Source organism: Chiloscyllium punctatum, chromosome 13, assembly GCF_047496795.1.
Source record: "Chiloscyllium punctatum isolate Juve2018m chromosome 13, sChiPun1.3, whole genome shotgun sequence".
In the NCBI taxonomy this organism is placed as follows: Eukaryota; Metazoa; Chordata; class Chondrichthyes; order Orectolobiformes; family Hemiscylliidae; genus Chiloscyllium; species Chiloscyllium punctatum.
The window spans coordinates 97,081,048-97,098,377 of record NC_092751.1 but is presented as its reverse complement, the minus strand read 5'-3'; the positions used below and the strand labels follow the sequence as shown (position 1 = coordinate 97,098,377).

At 38.5% G+C, this 17,330-nt stretch overlaps 1 protein-coding gene across 2 annotated transcripts in view; it reads right to left on the bottom strand.

Annotated features, from left to right (window-relative positions):
• cdhr1a (cadherin-related family member 1a) overlaps positions 1-11,795 on the bottom strand; it is a 38,445-nt gene extending 26,650 nt beyond the window's left edge. For both annotated transcript variants that reach the window (XM_072583372.1, XM_072583373.1), the window contains exons 1-9: positions 11,610-11,795; positions 10,906-11,001; positions 6,431-6,576; positions 4,990-5,040; positions 3,547-3,636; positions 3,348-3,434; positions 2,529-2,645; positions 2,303-2,446; positions 423-501 (exon numbers count right to left, since the gene is read on the bottom strand). In XM_072583372.1, coding sequence (XP_072439473.1) covers positions 423-501; positions 2,303-2,446; positions 2,529-2,645; positions 3,348-3,434; positions 3,547-3,636; positions 4,990-5,040; positions 6,431-6,576; positions 10,906-11,001; positions 11,610-11,670 — 871 coding nt within the window. In that variant the 5' untranslated portion in view covers positions 11,671-11,795. The remainder of the gene's footprint in view (positions 1-422; positions 502-2,302; positions 2,447-2,528; positions 2,646-3,347; positions 3,435-3,546; positions 3,637-4,989; positions 5,041-6,430; positions 6,577-10,905; positions 11,002-11,609) is intronic.
• Between the last annotated feature and the right edge of the window lie 5,535 nt (positions 11,796-17,330).

Below are 17,330 nucleotides of genomic sequence, written 5' to 3'. Positions count from 1 at the left end.
CAGACAGAAATGACTGGCGGTGGTTTGACCTAAGGATCACCACATCTTAGGCAAAGGGTAAGATTGTGAAGGGAATCCAACATGTTAACTTCAGCTGGAATGGAATTTGAACCCACACTGTTGGCATCACTTTGCATCACAAACCAGCTGTCCAGCCAACTGAGTCTACTAACGTCCCCTAATTGCCTGCAAAGGCTGTGAGAAAACAACAGGTAATGTAAGACACCTGTACAGTGAAGTGTGGGAATGGTAATATGGATGTTGTTTTGTTTTGTACAGAAACTGGAAGTGTTTGCAACCCACTAGAGCTTTATATTTCACGGTGATAAGACTGTTCTCCTTGCATACGCATGAAATGAACAATCATTGCCCTGATTCCTGAAGTCTTCTATTATCTCACTGAATTGTATGATAACACTTACCGTGTGCAATAGTGTAACGGATTGGATTGGGGTTCCCACGGTCTCCATCATAGGCCATCACAGTAAATATTTCTGAACCCTAAAAGGAAATCAAAATAGATAGTCTGTATAAAACTGAATAATATGTTTTGGCATACATTACTGATGTCTGTTTTTTTCTGCAAATTTTGATTATTTTCTCCAATATAGTTCTGTTATGGACCAGATCAAATCCTCTCAAAATATTCAGAAGATAGTCTAGACCCTAACTTTTACTTGGTTTCAAGATAAATGGAAGATGTTGCATTCCAGATGCAATTTGATTCATCAGACTACTGGATTTAAAGCAAAATACTTTTGATGCATCCACTATAGTTAAAGTACAACAAAAGAAAGAAGAAATTGGAATAAATTAACTCTGTTGGAAAACTTAACAGAATAATTGACACAGTAGCTATTACTAATTAACTGTTCCAATATAGAAACATCCCATAAACACACCCTTGGCAGAAGGTAAATTCAGAAAACAGATGGTCTCACATGCAACTCCAGTACCAGAGAGAGAACCCACAACCTTGGCTGTAACAGAGAGGGGAAGAAATAGCTTTCAATTCCTTAAGACCCTAACAGCAACTGCTGAGAGCTAAAACTAAAAATCCTGGTTCTGTGGGAGCTTGACCACACCCATTCAGGTTGCTTCTATTGTTCTAATTTTTGAAAACAAAACCTAAGACCTCACAAGCTGTTTACTCTAGTAGATCTGGTAGATTGCTTGGCAACTCTGTTTTAAAACCTCTCTTCAATTAAAAGGACAAAATGTACCTCTTAAAGCCATAGTATTGTCACAGCTCCTGTTCACTTCCTGTTCACTTCATGCTGTTCTCCTTTTAACAATGACACACTCACAAGTACAAAAGTATATTCTTCCTCCATACTTCAGTGTATACTCCTTTATGTATTATCCAAACATATTTAAGTGTATTTTCTGACGTGTATTCTCCAACAATACCTGAAACCATTTTAACTCTAATAATGGCATCATCCTAAGCATCAATCTTTTAAAAGTTTGTTACTGTTCCCGAGTTCAAATGGCTGATCAAGCACAACCAGAAAACTCTTGGAGGTTTTTTGGAATTAAGCTATATAAAATAGCACTACGTTTGACTTGTCACTTTTCTGATCTGCTGCTTAACCAAAGCAACCATGTGAATATTAGCCCCTGTTCAAGAATAATAGTTGTACCATTGGTGAGAAGGTTGTGGGCTCAAGTCCCACTTTAGGGACTAAAGTACAGAATCTAAGTTGACACCATTGTACGGAGGAACTGTTAGCTTTTATTTTAGCTGTTATAGCAAAACCTGTCCACTATGCAGGGGCTACATCTGAAAGTGAAATACTAATGGAGAAGAGAATTTCAAATTTATCACTAATTGCTCAAGTCATAAAGTAGTTATTGGCAAATTCTTATTAGTATTTTATTAGATTCCCTACAGTGTGGAAACAGGCCCTTCGGCCCAACAAGTCCACACCGACCCTCAGAAGAGCAACCCACCCAGACACATTCCCCTAACTAATGCACCTAACACTATGGGCTATTTAGCATGGCTAATTTCACCTAACCTGCACATCTTTGACTGTGGGAGGAAACCGGAGCACCCAGAGGAAACCCACGCAGACACGGGGAGAATGCGCCAGGGTCCCTGGCGCTGTGAGGCAGCAGTGCTAACTGCTGAGCCAGCGTACTGCCCCAACTCGGTCCTCAGCAGAAACTTATCATTGTTTTGCACTTTGGCTTTGAATTCTTTATATGAACCATCTCAACTTATATCTGAACACATGACTGCTAAATGTACAGATATTCAGTTACAGCATGAATGAGTACGTGATGAATCCCTACTCACAGGTTCGGTATCTTCATACACGTATCCAAAATATGGTGCGCCAGAAAATATGGGAGGAGTGTCCTGAATATCCAAAACATTGATTGTTACAGTGGTTGAGGAAGAGCAAATTCGATGCATTCCTCTCAACTTGCCACCTCCATCCTAAAATAAAAGTGAAACCATATTATGGACATTAGCTTTCTCCAGATGCCCCCCCAACCTGACCCCCACTACGTCAGTTTACCTTGGCTTTAACAGTAACAAAGTGGGTCGTAGACTTCTCAAAATCCAGAGTTGCACTTGATTTTAGACGAAGGACCCCACTGTATCGATCAATTGAAAACTTGTTCTTATGCATATTCTGGAACAGAATGTACAGAAGGAGCAGCAAATCAGAGATGGAAAATAACTACGAGAATCTAAACAGTGAAAAGCTGTTGAGCAAGAATTCAGTTTTTAAAAAATAGACAAAACTTTAGTTCATTATTCATATTTTAAAAGTATTGCATAAACAAAGGGGCAATTTTAATGCTTCCATTTGATGTAATACGAATAATATTGAGTCAGACATCCCCATACACATCGCCTGAGTTTACTTTTCACTTGAGGTCAACAGAAGGCATCTGAGATCTCAACTCTTTCATTTTTGGCAGAAGTTAAAATAACTCCCAACATCTCCCACAGATACTGTGGAAAATGCCTCATCAATAACCCAAAACTTTGGAGCCTTTCAGGAAATTCCACATTAATCACTCAGTTATTTCCAATGTTCCACAATTACTCAAGTGTTTTGCTAATATTTATTTAGATCTTTCTGTTTCCTGCTGAATTCCATTGTTTACACAGCCTAAATGGGTACTCTGCTCTTTGGAATTCTCACAGTTATTAATATTGATGTCAAGTCACAATATTGTAACAACAAACACAAAAACATGGTCACTTTTGCCCTCTTCTGTTAAATCGTACTGTTTATGTGAAGAAGGTCACATTTCCTCCTTGATTTCTTGCATGTGACAACAGTTTCATATCAACAATAAATAATACTGCAATAGAGAATGAATACCTGCAGAAAGTAAGTGACACTGCCTCCAGATCCATTGTCTTTGTCCACTGCCTGCACCTTGAATATGCTGGTCCCCGAAGGGGTGTCCTAGCAGACCCCAGTCCAAGAAAACACATTAGTCAATTTCAGATTACATTAATTTGTCAGTTGCCAATTAATTAATTAATCTAATAAGAGATTGTTCCTAAAAGAAATTTACCTCAGGGATAGTAATGATATAGGGTCTGTTAATGAACTCTGGGCACTCATCATTGGCATCTGTTACAAGTATTCGAACCTTCTCGACAACCTGTAAACACAAAGAGTTCTCCATCTATCAGTTTTCATTGAAAGATGATTTTGCAGACCGGTACACATGCAACTCAATCCATTGTTTGGAATCACAGATAAGAAAAACCATGTTGTGCATTTTATGCCTAAAAGCAATAATTGGACGTAAGTATATTCCCTTGAGAAGAATTCTCACAAAAAAAAGCCTCCCCAATCAATGTGACACTGAAATTAAATATCCACCCTAAATGTTCCTGAATTGTTGTGCTCTGTGAAATAACACTATGTTACTTGAATAACATTGTTTCTCAAAAAGATATTTCAAAATGAAAGAGAATTATACCACAGAAGTATTGATAAAATCAACTCATAAACACATTCAAACTATTTTGCTAAATCAAGGTTCTGTGCTGGCTTTCTCTAACTATGATTTTTAAAATAAGTTGCAATTAACCGCAATATTGTTCCTAATTAATTTTAAATGCCACAAATCACAGAGACCTATGCCCAAGGCCATGCCATCATGAAAAGGAATGTATTGCCAGTGTGATGTTGAAATACATCCATGTTTGGTGAGGAAAGACTAGTGCAGACTCTAGCTCAAAATGGTTGCTATTTTGTCTTCTGTTTACTTCAGTTGGTGCTTTGAGAGTGTTATCCTCTTCTTGTGCTTACGTATATATCACCCATCTGTACAAGCTAGGAAGATTAGAATCTTGAAACCTAGCACTGGCAAAGCCTTTGATGAGATTATTGATAACTTGTATTTAACACAGGCTGCTGTCTTTCAAGCCACATGCATAGATGACAGAAATTGTTAACTATTTCTCCAGCTCAAATATCTCCTAATTATTGTTTTAGCATTGCATCTCGATTGCTTCATGACGTCTTCTAGCAATGTCCACACCAGTTTTTAGCCTCACTCTTACTGTAAAACAGAAATGTGACAGATAATGGAAGGTACGTCCCAGTGTTCTGTAGCTTCCCTACAGGTGAAAAGCAATAGGACAGTGGCTGCCAAAATAGGTGGATAGTATGTCAAATGTACCTCGAGTGCAGACATTAAGTTGGAGACACGGTGGGGGGATTCAAATTGTGAGGGATTCAAATAATCACAAACACAACAAGCAGATTATTAGATGAGGAGATGCAAAGCACTGGGATCTGAAGAAATAAATTCTTGACCCTCATTTGGCTGAGGGTTAGTGAGACAAAGAAACTTGTTGACAATTGCTTTTGGTAATATCTCAATGGATAGGTAATATATCTTGCAGCATTTAGGGTACTCATAGAAGCATTTATTTTAATTGTTATATAGATGATGTCTTGGACTTTAAGTACATGGTACTTTGCAAAGTGTAAGACGTCTTACTTTATTCACACTGTCAGAAATACCAACAAGTACTTCAATTTCATCTTCTTTCTGCAAAACAAAAACAACATATTCAATATTATTGAATAGAAAAAGATGGTCATCATTATAATAGTGTCCTCTTAGCTAGGAAGTTCAACCACTATAACCATACTTTGGGAAATTTCCTCCTTGGTCTGAAAATCTAGACTTTTCCTGGATTCAATGGTCAAAAGGCAGTCAATGGGCAGAAGTTAATCTGACATCCTGATTCCCCATACCCCCTTCCAGGAAAATCTATCTAACCTCTAGAGGACAGATTCAGAGAAGGTGGTGCTATTGTTATTTGGAGTTTGTGGCTGTAAACACAGTCACTGACCCATATAGTTCCTTGAAAGTGGAGCTGAAGTGTTGGTAATATGGTGAAGAAGGTGTTTGGCATGCTGGCCTTCATTGTGCATTGAGTATAGGAGTTGGAACATCATGTAAAGGACATTGATGAGGTCATATTCTGGAAGCAAAAAAATTTACTCTTATTTTCAATTTAGAAAGCATTAGATAAGTATATGAAAAGGAACAAGGGAAAGTATGAGTCATAGGGTCATAGAATTATACAGCGCAGAAACTGACCATCTTGTCCTATTCATCCACACTGACCAAATATCCTAAACTGATCTTGTTCCATTTGGTAGCTTTTGGCCCATATCCCTCCAAACCGTTCCTATACATGTACCCAAATGATGTCTCTTTAAATGTTATAATTGTACTATCCACCTCCACGTCCTCTGGCAGCTCATTCCATACACACACCACCCTCTGCATGAAAGTTGCCCCTCTGCTCCCTTTTAAACCTTTTTCCTCTCAGCTTAAACCCATGCCCTCTAGCTTTGGAATACCCTACTCTGGGAAAAAGACCTTCATTATTCACCCCATCCATGCACCTCATGATTTTATGACCCTCAGCCTCTGATGCTCCAAGGAAAAAAAGTCCTAGTTTATTCAGCCTCTCCCATAGCTCAAACTCTCCAATCCCAGCAACACCTTTTTAAATCTTTTCCTTTCAAGTTTAACAACATCTTTCCTGTAGCAGGGAGTCTAGGAACTGAACGCAGTATTCTATAAGAGGCATCACCAATGTCCTTTACATGACATCCCAACTCCTATACTCAATGAACACTGAAGGCAAGCATGCCAAAAGCTTTCTTCACCACCCTGTCTACCTATGACTCTTTCAAGGAGCTATATACCTGCAACCCAAGGTCTCTTTGTTTGAGGGAAATGACAACCAGATGAGATTCACGTAAAACATGTTGAAAAGCTGCTACTAGCATGGGGCGATGGGCTGAGTACCTTCCTCTTATCTTGCAGTTCCTACAATTCTATAATTCTACAGAAATGGTCAGTGTCCACCATCATTGAAACAACAAATATAGTAATAAAACAAAACAGCAAAGAGCTTTACCTCTCTGTCCAGCTCCTCCACCAAAGTGACATCTCCTGTTTGTGGTTCCACTGCAAAATATTGTTTTGTTCCAGGTTCAAAGGTCATGTGGTAAGTGACTGAATTTCCCTCTGGATCTGTGCCATTTAAAGTGTACAGATGTGATCCTACAGAAAAGTTAAAAATTTAGAGTTTGTAACAACAGAACAAAGTTTTTGATAGTGATTTACAACTGGGGTGTGTTAATTCAATTATATTTTAGTTCTTCTGTTTAATTTGTGAAAAGTGCACCTAAAGGGCTCAGATGTTTTATGGATTTTTTTTTGTTCATGGGACATGGGTATTGCTAGCTCAGCCAGCATTTATTACCCATCCTTAAATGTCCTTGAGAAGGGCATCTAAGCTGTTATGAGAGATATGTAGGCCGTAGCAAAGCCTAAGATGAGTGTTAGTTTTCAGTTTATTGTAGAGCATGTGACATTTTCCTGCACTGCTGACAACCCCACCCATTACTTTGCTAATGGTCACAGGGCAGGGTTGGAATTCTCCTCGCTTTTATAGATAGAACATACCTAGGTAATTTTCCACATTGCCTGTGTTGTTGCTGTCCTGGAACAATCAGGAAGCAGTAACAATGAACCAACAATAAAACTTTTGGCTCATCAATCTTCAAGCACTTTGAAAAAAAACCTTAGAAGGTGACATGAGACAAACATATCAAGTGCTGAATGGACCATGTAATATTACATTCATAGCTCTAAACCACATTCTTGTTTCATAGATTTTCATGGAGTCTGACAGTATTTTCTAATGAAATGCTCGGTAAGGGCTTGATTCCAGCCTTGGAGTTTGTGCATTCTCCCTGTGTCTGGTGGCCTCCAGGTGCTCCGGATTCCTCCCGCAATTCAAAAATGTGCAGGTTAGGTGAATTGGCCATGCTATATTGCCCACAGTGTTCAGGGATGTATACGTTTTGTCCATTAGTCAGGGGTAAATGTAGAATAATGAGGTAGGGGAATAGGTCTGCGTAGGTTACTCTTCAGAGGATCAGTGTGGACTTGTTGGGTCAAATGGCCTGCTTCCCCAGAGATTCTGTGATTCTATGAAAACAAAACAACGACAGAGCTTGCAACTTTGAATGCAGCATCATGTATCAGCTAGGACAGAGATGGAGACATGTCATTTTGTTTTGCTGTCATGTTTGTCATTGCAATGGTGAGGGACACTGATTGTTATTATAGAATTAACAAATAGCAGCAATTGCAATTTAAAAAGAAGGTACTCAGCCCATCGTCCCTGTGTTAGTACCATCTTTTCAATTAAGTTATATTTGAATCTCATTTGGCTGTTCTTTCTCTTATACTCTCCTACATTCTTTCATTGAGGACCTTGATTAGTTTGAAGAAGGAAGACAAGGTGGGTTTCTGACACACACTGAAGGAAGAATAGAGCTGGTGCTTCACAAAGGGCTCACTCCCATTAAACGTCCTGATTTCATTGCTCAGCCATTTTATAATTCCGGATTCATGAGGCCATTAAAGTAATGGAAGATATATTCTGAACATGGGCTAGTGTGAATAACTCCTCTCACTGCATTTTGAGAGGAAAGCTGTCTGTCGTAAAGAGTCAGAAGTGAGGCAAGACAATGTTTTGTGCAGTGAATTATAATGATCTGAATGCACTGACTGAAAATAGTGATGGAAGCAAATTCAGTAGTACCTTCCAAAAAGGAATTGGATACATATTTGAATGGGAAATATTCACAGAGCTGTTGGGAAGGAAATGTGAATTTCTTGTGACAAAACAATTCTATACTCAGCCATAAACATTTAGAAATAGAACTGCGTGAGCAGTTAAACACAAATCCTTTATTATCTCTTCAGAGCAGACCTCCTCTGTGGGCACATATGTGTATGGTAGGGGGACAATTTACACAAGGCAAATTTCAATACATAGCAAGAAGAAGGGAGTGGGATTAGTTGAATGGCTGTTTCAAGAAGCCAGACCAAGCATAAGGGCTGAATGGCCTCTTTATGTGTCCTACCATTGAATGGCTCAAAGATTTGATGAGGGATTGAAAAACCTGCTGCTGAATTGGATATTGTAATACACCCAAACAGCATCTTCCAAAACAACTCTATGATATAGGTATAGATATGACAAGGACAGTAAATGTAAATGAACAGCAAAACCTTTGTTCCCGTCCTAGCTCCATGCCACCTTGACTTGGAACTATATTGCCATTCCTGCACTGCTATTGGATCAAAATCTTGGAATTCCCTTCCTAATAGCATGTTGCCTGCCGTACACAAAAGGACTGCAGTGACTTCATCCTCTCCAGGACAATTAGGGTTGGACTATGTATGCTGGCCTCTCTCGTAATGCCCATGTCTCACGAACTAATGAAAAAGCAAAGAATGTGCTACATTTGCTCAGGATTTGGAGTGTGAAATTTAGTGGTCTGAAGGATTGCTTTGCTGGCAATATACCAGGTGTAGACTTATCCACCAACAGTGTGTTGTGTCTGGAAAATAGAAGAGGAACCTATGCAGATCTGAGTTACCAGTAGTTCTGGAATCTGTCACTGATTTTGAGACCTTTTGGCTGCTCCATGTTAGGGTCTAAAATATTCAAATTCATCCATTACAGGAAAGTAAATTGTGAATTTTGGTTATTAATATTTCATAAATACATACTGAGCTGTAAACAAGTTGGAGCTCTTAAAATATCCTCATAAAGGAAAGATTGAGGGGACTTAGAGTCATAGAGATGTATAGCACAGAAATAGGTGCTTCAATCCAACTCAACCATGTCGACCAGATTTCCAAAATTAATTTAGTTCCATTTGCTAACATTTGGCCCATATTCCTCTAAACCCTTCCTATTCATAGAGTCATAGTCATAGAGATGTACAGCATGGAAACAGACGCTTTGGTCCAACTTGTTCATGTCGACCAGATAACCTAAACTAATCTCGTCCCATTTTCCACCACTTGGCCCATATCCTTTTAAACCCTTTCCTATTCATGTACCCATCCAAATGCCTTTTAAATGCTGTAATTGTACCAGCCTCCACCAATTCCTCTGCCAGCTCATTCCATACTCTCTGCATGAAAATGTTACCCCTTACATCCCTTTTATATCTTTCCCCTCTCACCTTAAACCTATGCCCTCTAGTTTTGGACTTCATATCCTGGGAAAAAAACCTTGGCTATTCGCCCTATCTATGCCCCTCATGATTTTATAAACCTCTATAAGGTCACCCCTCAACCTTCAACGCTTCAGGGAAAATAACCCCAGCCTCTTCAACCTCTCCAAGCTCTCCAACCCTGGCAACATCCTTGTAAATCTTTTCTGCATCTTTTCAAATTTAACAACATCTTTCCTATAGCAGGAATACCAGAATTGAAGACAGCATACCAAAAGTGGCTTTGCCAATATCCTGTCCAGCCACACATGACCTCCCAACTCTTATACTCAGTGCACTGACCATTAAAGGCAAGTGTACCAAACACCTTCTTCACTATTTTGTCTACTCTGCCTCCACCTTCGAGGAACTATGAACCTGCACCCCAAGGCTTCTTTGTTCAGCAACACTCCCCAAGACCCTACCATTAGACGTATAAGTACTGACCTGATTTGCCTTACCAACATACAACACCTCACATTTATCTAAATTAATCTCCATCTGCCATTCCTTGGCCCATTGGTCCATCTGTACTCTGAGATAACCTTCTACACTGTCCACTACACCTCCAATTTTGGTGTAACCTGCAAACTTACTAACCATTCCTCCTACATTCATATTCAAATCATTTATATTCTCTGCAGTTCAGAAGAATGCAAAGTGCTCTCACAGTAATCCACAAACTTCTCAAAGGGATAGACATAGTAGATGCAGAAAGAATGTTTCCCTATGGTGTAGAGTCGGGATTGAGGGGACAGAGTCTCAGAATAAAAGGCAAATCACTGAGGAAGAGAGTCTTCATCAGAGGCTAATGAATCTTTAGTACTCTCTGCACATAGCACTGTGGAAGCTCAGTCATCAAGTAAGCTCAAGACAAAGATTGGTATACTTTGAGTACCTAATATCATCAAAAGATATGGGAATAATACAGGAAATGATCAGCCATGATCTAGAATGGCAGACTGGGCTGGAGGAGTGAATAGCCTATTCCTGCTCCTGGTGTTACAATGCAGAGAGAGTATGGGCTGATACGCTTAACAGTTATTGACTAAGGGCAATTCTGGCAACGTTTATGTGTGTGAATGACAATCCTATATAGAACCTTTCATAACCAATGGTAATGATTGGAGAATTGTGCACTGTGAATTCTTTCCTGATTTCCCAAGGTCCGTTGTTGTAATAACCAGAAAATTGGCAGTGCCATGAATTATAAATTCCACACATCACACTTGTTAATGAAACTATGTATTCGGAATAAGCTTTACAAACATTAACCTTTGAATATCAAAGAACTATCTCAAACACATACCTATAGGCGTATCCTCAGGAATGCTCAACATAGCCATGTTCCCATTGGTGCTGTTTGGTGCATTGTCATAGAAGTAAGGAGCATAGTCTGCTAGAACTAAGAGGATAAATGAAAGTCCTAGTTAACTGATCCAAAATTTAGCAATTATGAAATGTGTTACGCCACAGTATAATATTCGCATTCAAAATTATAAGTCTAAGTTATTTATAAATACCATACCAAAACCTAATGATTACTGGATTTTATTCAGAAACAACAATGTCAATATGGAAGTAGTTTCATGTCTCTATATGGAAGTGTTAGCTAATTGGATCCGTTTAATCACAAATAAAACTTTGAAAATAATGGCAGAATTTATTACATGAAATATATTTTCTGGTAAAATTTATTGTCTGAAGTGAGGAACAGACATATAGGAAGGAAATATAGCGTTTGTGAAACATCACAAGCTTGGCAATGGTCAGAAAACAATAAATAGGATCATGAAATGTCTACTAAAATCACCAAACCTGCTTCCTAAAGCTAAAATACATTAAATCATTCACTCAAAGAAATTAATGCTATTATTTGAAATGAATATTTGGATGGTACAGTACCTGACATATGTGAGAATTGCATTTAGGATTATTGGGGATTACACAGTTTTGATCATTCTAGTTCAGACCTTATTTTTAATACATGTAACGTAGAGAAAATGTACTTACGTAGGGAGATATATGTCACAGCTAGAAGAATGGCTTGCTGGTATATCTCTACATACTTCATTATAGCACAATAACAGAGTTGATTTTTCTGAAGTTAATATTAATGTTATTCCAGAGGGAGCATTCTGATGACCAGTGGACAAAACCTAGGGCTGGACAGAGGAACCAACAGCCACTAAGATTTTAATCCGATGAGTCATCGCCTCCAAGCAGAGTTGAAGCAGCTTTCTTATATAAATCCGTCAGCCAACTGACAGCAGATTTAATTCTGCAATTAACATAATTGGGAATTTGTGTCTCTTCCTAAAAGAAACTATCCAAAACTTCTTGGGGTGATCTTTATTTTTATTCATTTGTGCAATGTTGGATTCATTGCTGGACCTGCATTTGTTGCCTGTCCCTGATTTCCCCTTGAAGTGAGTGGCTTGTTCAACCACTTGAGAAGGCAGTCAGAGTCATCCACATTGTTGTGGTTCTGGAGTCTCATGTAGGCCAGACCAGGTAACGATGGCAGATTTCCTTCCCTAAAACACATTAATGAATCAGTTTGGCTTTTATGACAATTGACAATGGTTAAAATGCTTGCCATTAGGCTAGCTTTTAATTTTTTTTTGTTTATAATTGAATTCCGATTGCATCATCTGTTGTGGTGGATTCAAATCCTGGTCCCCAGAGCATTATATTGGGTCTGTGGATCTCAGTAACTTTGTCCATCTTGTTAAGATTACAAAGCAGTGCTAGCTTTCTGTGAGCTATTCTTACATTGAACAATCCAAAATGATTACAGATGAGTATGAGTAACAGTAGGAATATTTATCATTTAAGGAATAGGTTTCTGCATCTTGTCCTTTTTTTTTTGACTACCTTTTGTTTCCAGTGGGTTGAGGCATATTCATTGTTTTTCAAAGACAGCTGATTGTGCTAATGTTCTTTATTGATGGTGATTTGTACAATATTTCCCATTGGTTTTACAATTAAGGTAGCACAATCTTCAATGAGAAAAAAGAAAAAAAAAATTAAATTGCACAAGAAGGTGCACTGTTAACAAAATCCAAAAATTCAAATATCCTATCATCTGAAAGAAAATCCCAAAGCAAAACAACTGTTCTTGTGGAAAAGATAAATCCACCATCAGAAATGATTTTAATTAGGCCTGCCTTCTGGTGCAAAATGGAATGTCTATGTATATATGTGCAATGTAGGCAATTGGCCATTAGGTATTTTTCATAGATCGACAGAAAAGGAATTCATGCTTATGTGGTTACATTCAGATACTCAAGGTACCCAGAATGTACTTCACAGCTGAAGGATTATTTTGAACTATACCCACTGTTTTTTGGAATGCCAATATGGCAGCCAACAGGGGCACAACTAGTTAGGTGCCAGAAACAGCAAATGAGAAAAAAGGCTAGATAACCTATTTCAGTGATGGGATGAGGGATAAGGATTGGTCAGGACACTGGGAGAATGCAATTAAACATCTCTGAACACTGCTATGGAAACTTTCATGCTCAGCTGAACATTTATCATTGGAATAATGCATCAGATGTTCAACAAAGCTTTATTGAGGTGGCTGTGATAAGGTTTTCATGTCTTGTTGGTGATAACCTTCAAGATTTTACTGGGGGCGAGAACTCCCTTGAGTGTCACTCAAATTATTATTTCCATTGAGCTTTCTGCAAAACAATCCCTAATTTATTTCAACATTTCATCAACTAAGAGTTGAGGATCCAAGCAGCAGGTTAATTGAAAATCGCAAATCTTGCACCAAACTGAAAAGAGCCATCATCTCTATGAGAACATCTGCAGCATTTGGACAGTTGAATGGGCTTGGTTTAATTTGTCAGATAAAGTTTTGCATCCTCAAGAATCAGTGTTAAGACAGTTTCTAATTGGATAAACTAAAATCTTATTGGGTTTGGATGCTTTGATCGAAGAAATCATTATTAGTTTCATTTCAACACTACTTTGTGAATTTCCTCGTCTCTCTGTGATGCTAGATGTGATCATGGATACAATTCTATGGGCACAAGTATCCTTCAATGTTTTGCCCAAATCACCATTATTCATTAACCAAATATGATGGTGAAACGGTCAAAGGAAGAATAGACAGCCACGCATGAGTTCACTTGCAGTAAAGATCACTGAATGGTAGTCAGAATGTTGGTTTCCCTGTGACAATTAACAGTTGCCTTTGTAGTCAGACACCAGTCAAGTCGAAGCTTTCCCATAAATAAGTTGCTCACTGTTGGACTTCAAGTGCTAAAGACCTTCTAATACTTACCTTTTTAGAAACATGTGCTGTTCTCATTTGAATCTATTCAGTCAATCAATAACCTGGTTCAAAAGTTAATAAACAAGAAAGATGCTTAAGTAGCACCTTGGAGCATTAATATGCTGTATAAATGCAAGTTGTTGCTGTTGGGATCTGAGTTCCAATACGTGCAATTTGTACAGAATCTAAATGAGCCAGTAAATGATAATCCACATTGAAATCTACTTGGAAGTAATAAATAACTTGCTCCAATAAATCTTAGATTCCTCAGCATTTTCTAGTAAACTGTAATAAGCAGGTTATGTTCTAATCTATTGGAAACTTCCCTCAAAATCAACCTCCAACCTCCTGCCCTTGCCTCCTTCAGGATGACACATTCAGGTGGTGATGGGTCACCTCGTTGTTCATCTTCTCTAAGCAAAGAACTGTTAAAAAATTTGGCAGAGAGGCTTCTCAAGCTATCAATGCATTTGAATCTCCTACCATTTAAATATTCTTTTTTGAAAAACTGTCTGTAGTATTAAAATAAATCAGAGCTTGCTGTTCACTCTGTTAAATTAAGATTGAGGACAATCATTATAGATTGGTACTGCTTTTCTGACTTCACAACCATTCATTATCACATTGGGGTGCCTGTCTGCAATTTGTTTGACAGGTCCAAATGATCATAAATTCTTTGAAGTGGGACTAAGAATTCCAATGCTTGAATTCATCAGGGATTAAAGAAAGGCAAATATGGTCAGTATGTTTTATCAATAACAGTGTTTCTTTTAGAGAGGGAACAAATGAACTTGATTTAATGTCAAAATGGTCCTGAGATCTGGCCATTATCAACACTGGGTGATGTGACATGATAGGTACAAAGACAAAGAATGGTGGATAGGGTGTTTGGGTTGACCATAAACTGGCACTATGTTGACAAAGGAAATATAAAGGGCTATTGGATTTAAAGGGCATAGGTTAGCTTGGAGTGCATAAAGCACTGTGTATGTGTGTGGATAGGGTTATATATTGGCATGGAGTGTATAATGGGTTATGGAGGCTGGGTAATGGGACATTCATGAATGGATGAGGCAAAGGGAGTGTGAGGAAGGAGGTAAGAGGTAAGGGCTATAGTTTGCTTTATTATTGCATATGATGATGGCAACACCGGCAAGATGAACATTTGTTATACATTGCCAGTTGTCCCTTCAACTTCACCTAATTGCCTTAAGGTAATGAAGGATAGGCAATAAATGTTGGCCTAACCAGTGGCATCCACATCCTGTGAACTAATTCGTTAAAACTGACTAGCTCTCAAAGACATTTCAGTGGACATTTAAGAATCAACCATATTGCAGTGGATCTGAAGTCATATGTTAGCCAGACTGGTTAAGGACAGCAGATTTCCTTCCCTAAAAGACTTTAGTGAATCTGCAGGGACTTTACAATGGTTCAATATTTGCCATTAGACTAGCTTTTAATTTCAGATATTTTATTGTTCAAATTTGACCATCTGCCATGGAGGGTGGTGGGGGAGAGGTGGGGGCTTCATGCCAATGTCCCAACATCATTAGTTTGGGGTTATGAATCCCAACACCTCCTTTATCATGGCTTCAATAATGAAGTGCGCCAAGTCAGACATTCTAAAGGTCTGGGGTATTATTTCCTGAGACGGGTTTGCAGAGTCAGCTCCTAACTATGTGATCCCAACCCAGGAGAAGGAAATCACACCTATGTGTCCAAGCTTAGTTAAGAGAAAGATACTTAATAGAAGTTTTTTTTGAGATTGTTTTATGGTCAATTAAAAATACAAGACCATACAACAAAAGGAATTTCATTTTTTCACTTTAAATTTTATGTCATGTTTGATAATGTGGTGGGTTACATTAGTAAGAAATCAAACAGGTTAATGTTCTAAAAATGCTTAAGGTATAGTCATGGAGACATTGTCATTGTTTGTATGGGTCTCTGGGGCAGTGTAATTGTTTATGCAGTGTGTCTAGAAGAATGCTTCAACTAATGTGGTACGGTCGGTTCTGCTATAATGCTTGTTTCTTCAACTCGAATAGACAGTAACATGATTGAAGAATTAGTCCATTATTTGTGGAATGCAAACTTTCCTTACTTATATTGGCTACAACATGATTCTGACCCCACTGGTTTAAATGGTGCTGCTACTGTGCAATTTTCTTATAACATGGGATCGCATGAGAATGGAACTGTCGCGTTATGACAGAATAGACTGTAATAAAACCAGAAAGTGACACTCAACTGGTCTGACAGCATCCATGGAAAAGAATCAGAATTAACAGCTGGAATTTAATTTGGTGACAGGGGCCATCCTTACTAGAGAATCAATGCGAGACCCTCATCAACTCCTTTAGGGAAAGATTTTGCAGAATTAAGGAAATACTCTCAGGTTTTTAGCCATCGAGTGGAAGCCTTTCCTGGGGTTTAGAACCTAGAAGCACAAATCTCATCCGCTAATTCGAGGCCAGCAGACCTTCATTACCTGCAGTGCCACCAGTTTCATTTTGCTTTTCAATCACAGTGAATTACAGCCGATGATGGTCATTTCCCCTTAGTAACTATGGTTTCCATAGAAACTTCCAGCTCCATTGAAAAAGAACCAATTGTTCTGATGACTCGAGAAATGGTGATAAATGGGAACAGATAGTAGATGTGTTATATTGAAGATAATACTTAGATTAGCTTGAAAAAGTCAGCGATTGTTCTTTCATAAAAGATCAGAAAAAACCATTCATTATGGTCATGTCTTGTAAATATGACACAAATGACTTTCTGAAGTCAAACAGTTTGCATTGCAATCGCAATTTCCTGTCAAACATAACAGCACAACCGCATTATTATTTTATTTTTCAACTTCCCATCTGTCAATAGGCCAGATTAATATTATTAAAAGATTAATGAATAGGCATTAGGAGGCCACAGGAAGGGGCAAAGGCTTGTGAAAGAGAGAGGCAATTGTAAGGGAGGGGTGATGGCTGTACTTTGAGTCATTAAGAAGAAAGAATTTTTTTATTTATCAATGGCAAAGCCATGCTGCCCAACCCCATAACTGCCCTTGAGAATGTGGTGGTGATCAGCCAGCTTGAGATGTTGCTGTCTATGGAGTGAACATACATTCAAATGTTGTTGTTGGTGGGGGGGGGGAGGGGGGTGGTGGTGAGAGATGGGAACCAAGATTCTGATCCAGAAACAGTGAAGGAACAATGACATAGTTTCAAGTTGATATTGTGTATGACTTGGATGGAGCTTGCAGGACACTGTATTGACATGTATCTGTTGCTCATCTGTTGCCCTTGTCCTTGTAAATGATGGGGCTTGCAGGTTTGAAAGGTACAATTGGAAGAAAACAAGTGAAAGGCAGAAGACTGGAGGTTCAGGCTTGGAAGAGAAGAGGTAATTCAGAGTGAGGGTAGGGGGTGGAAACTAATGCTCGA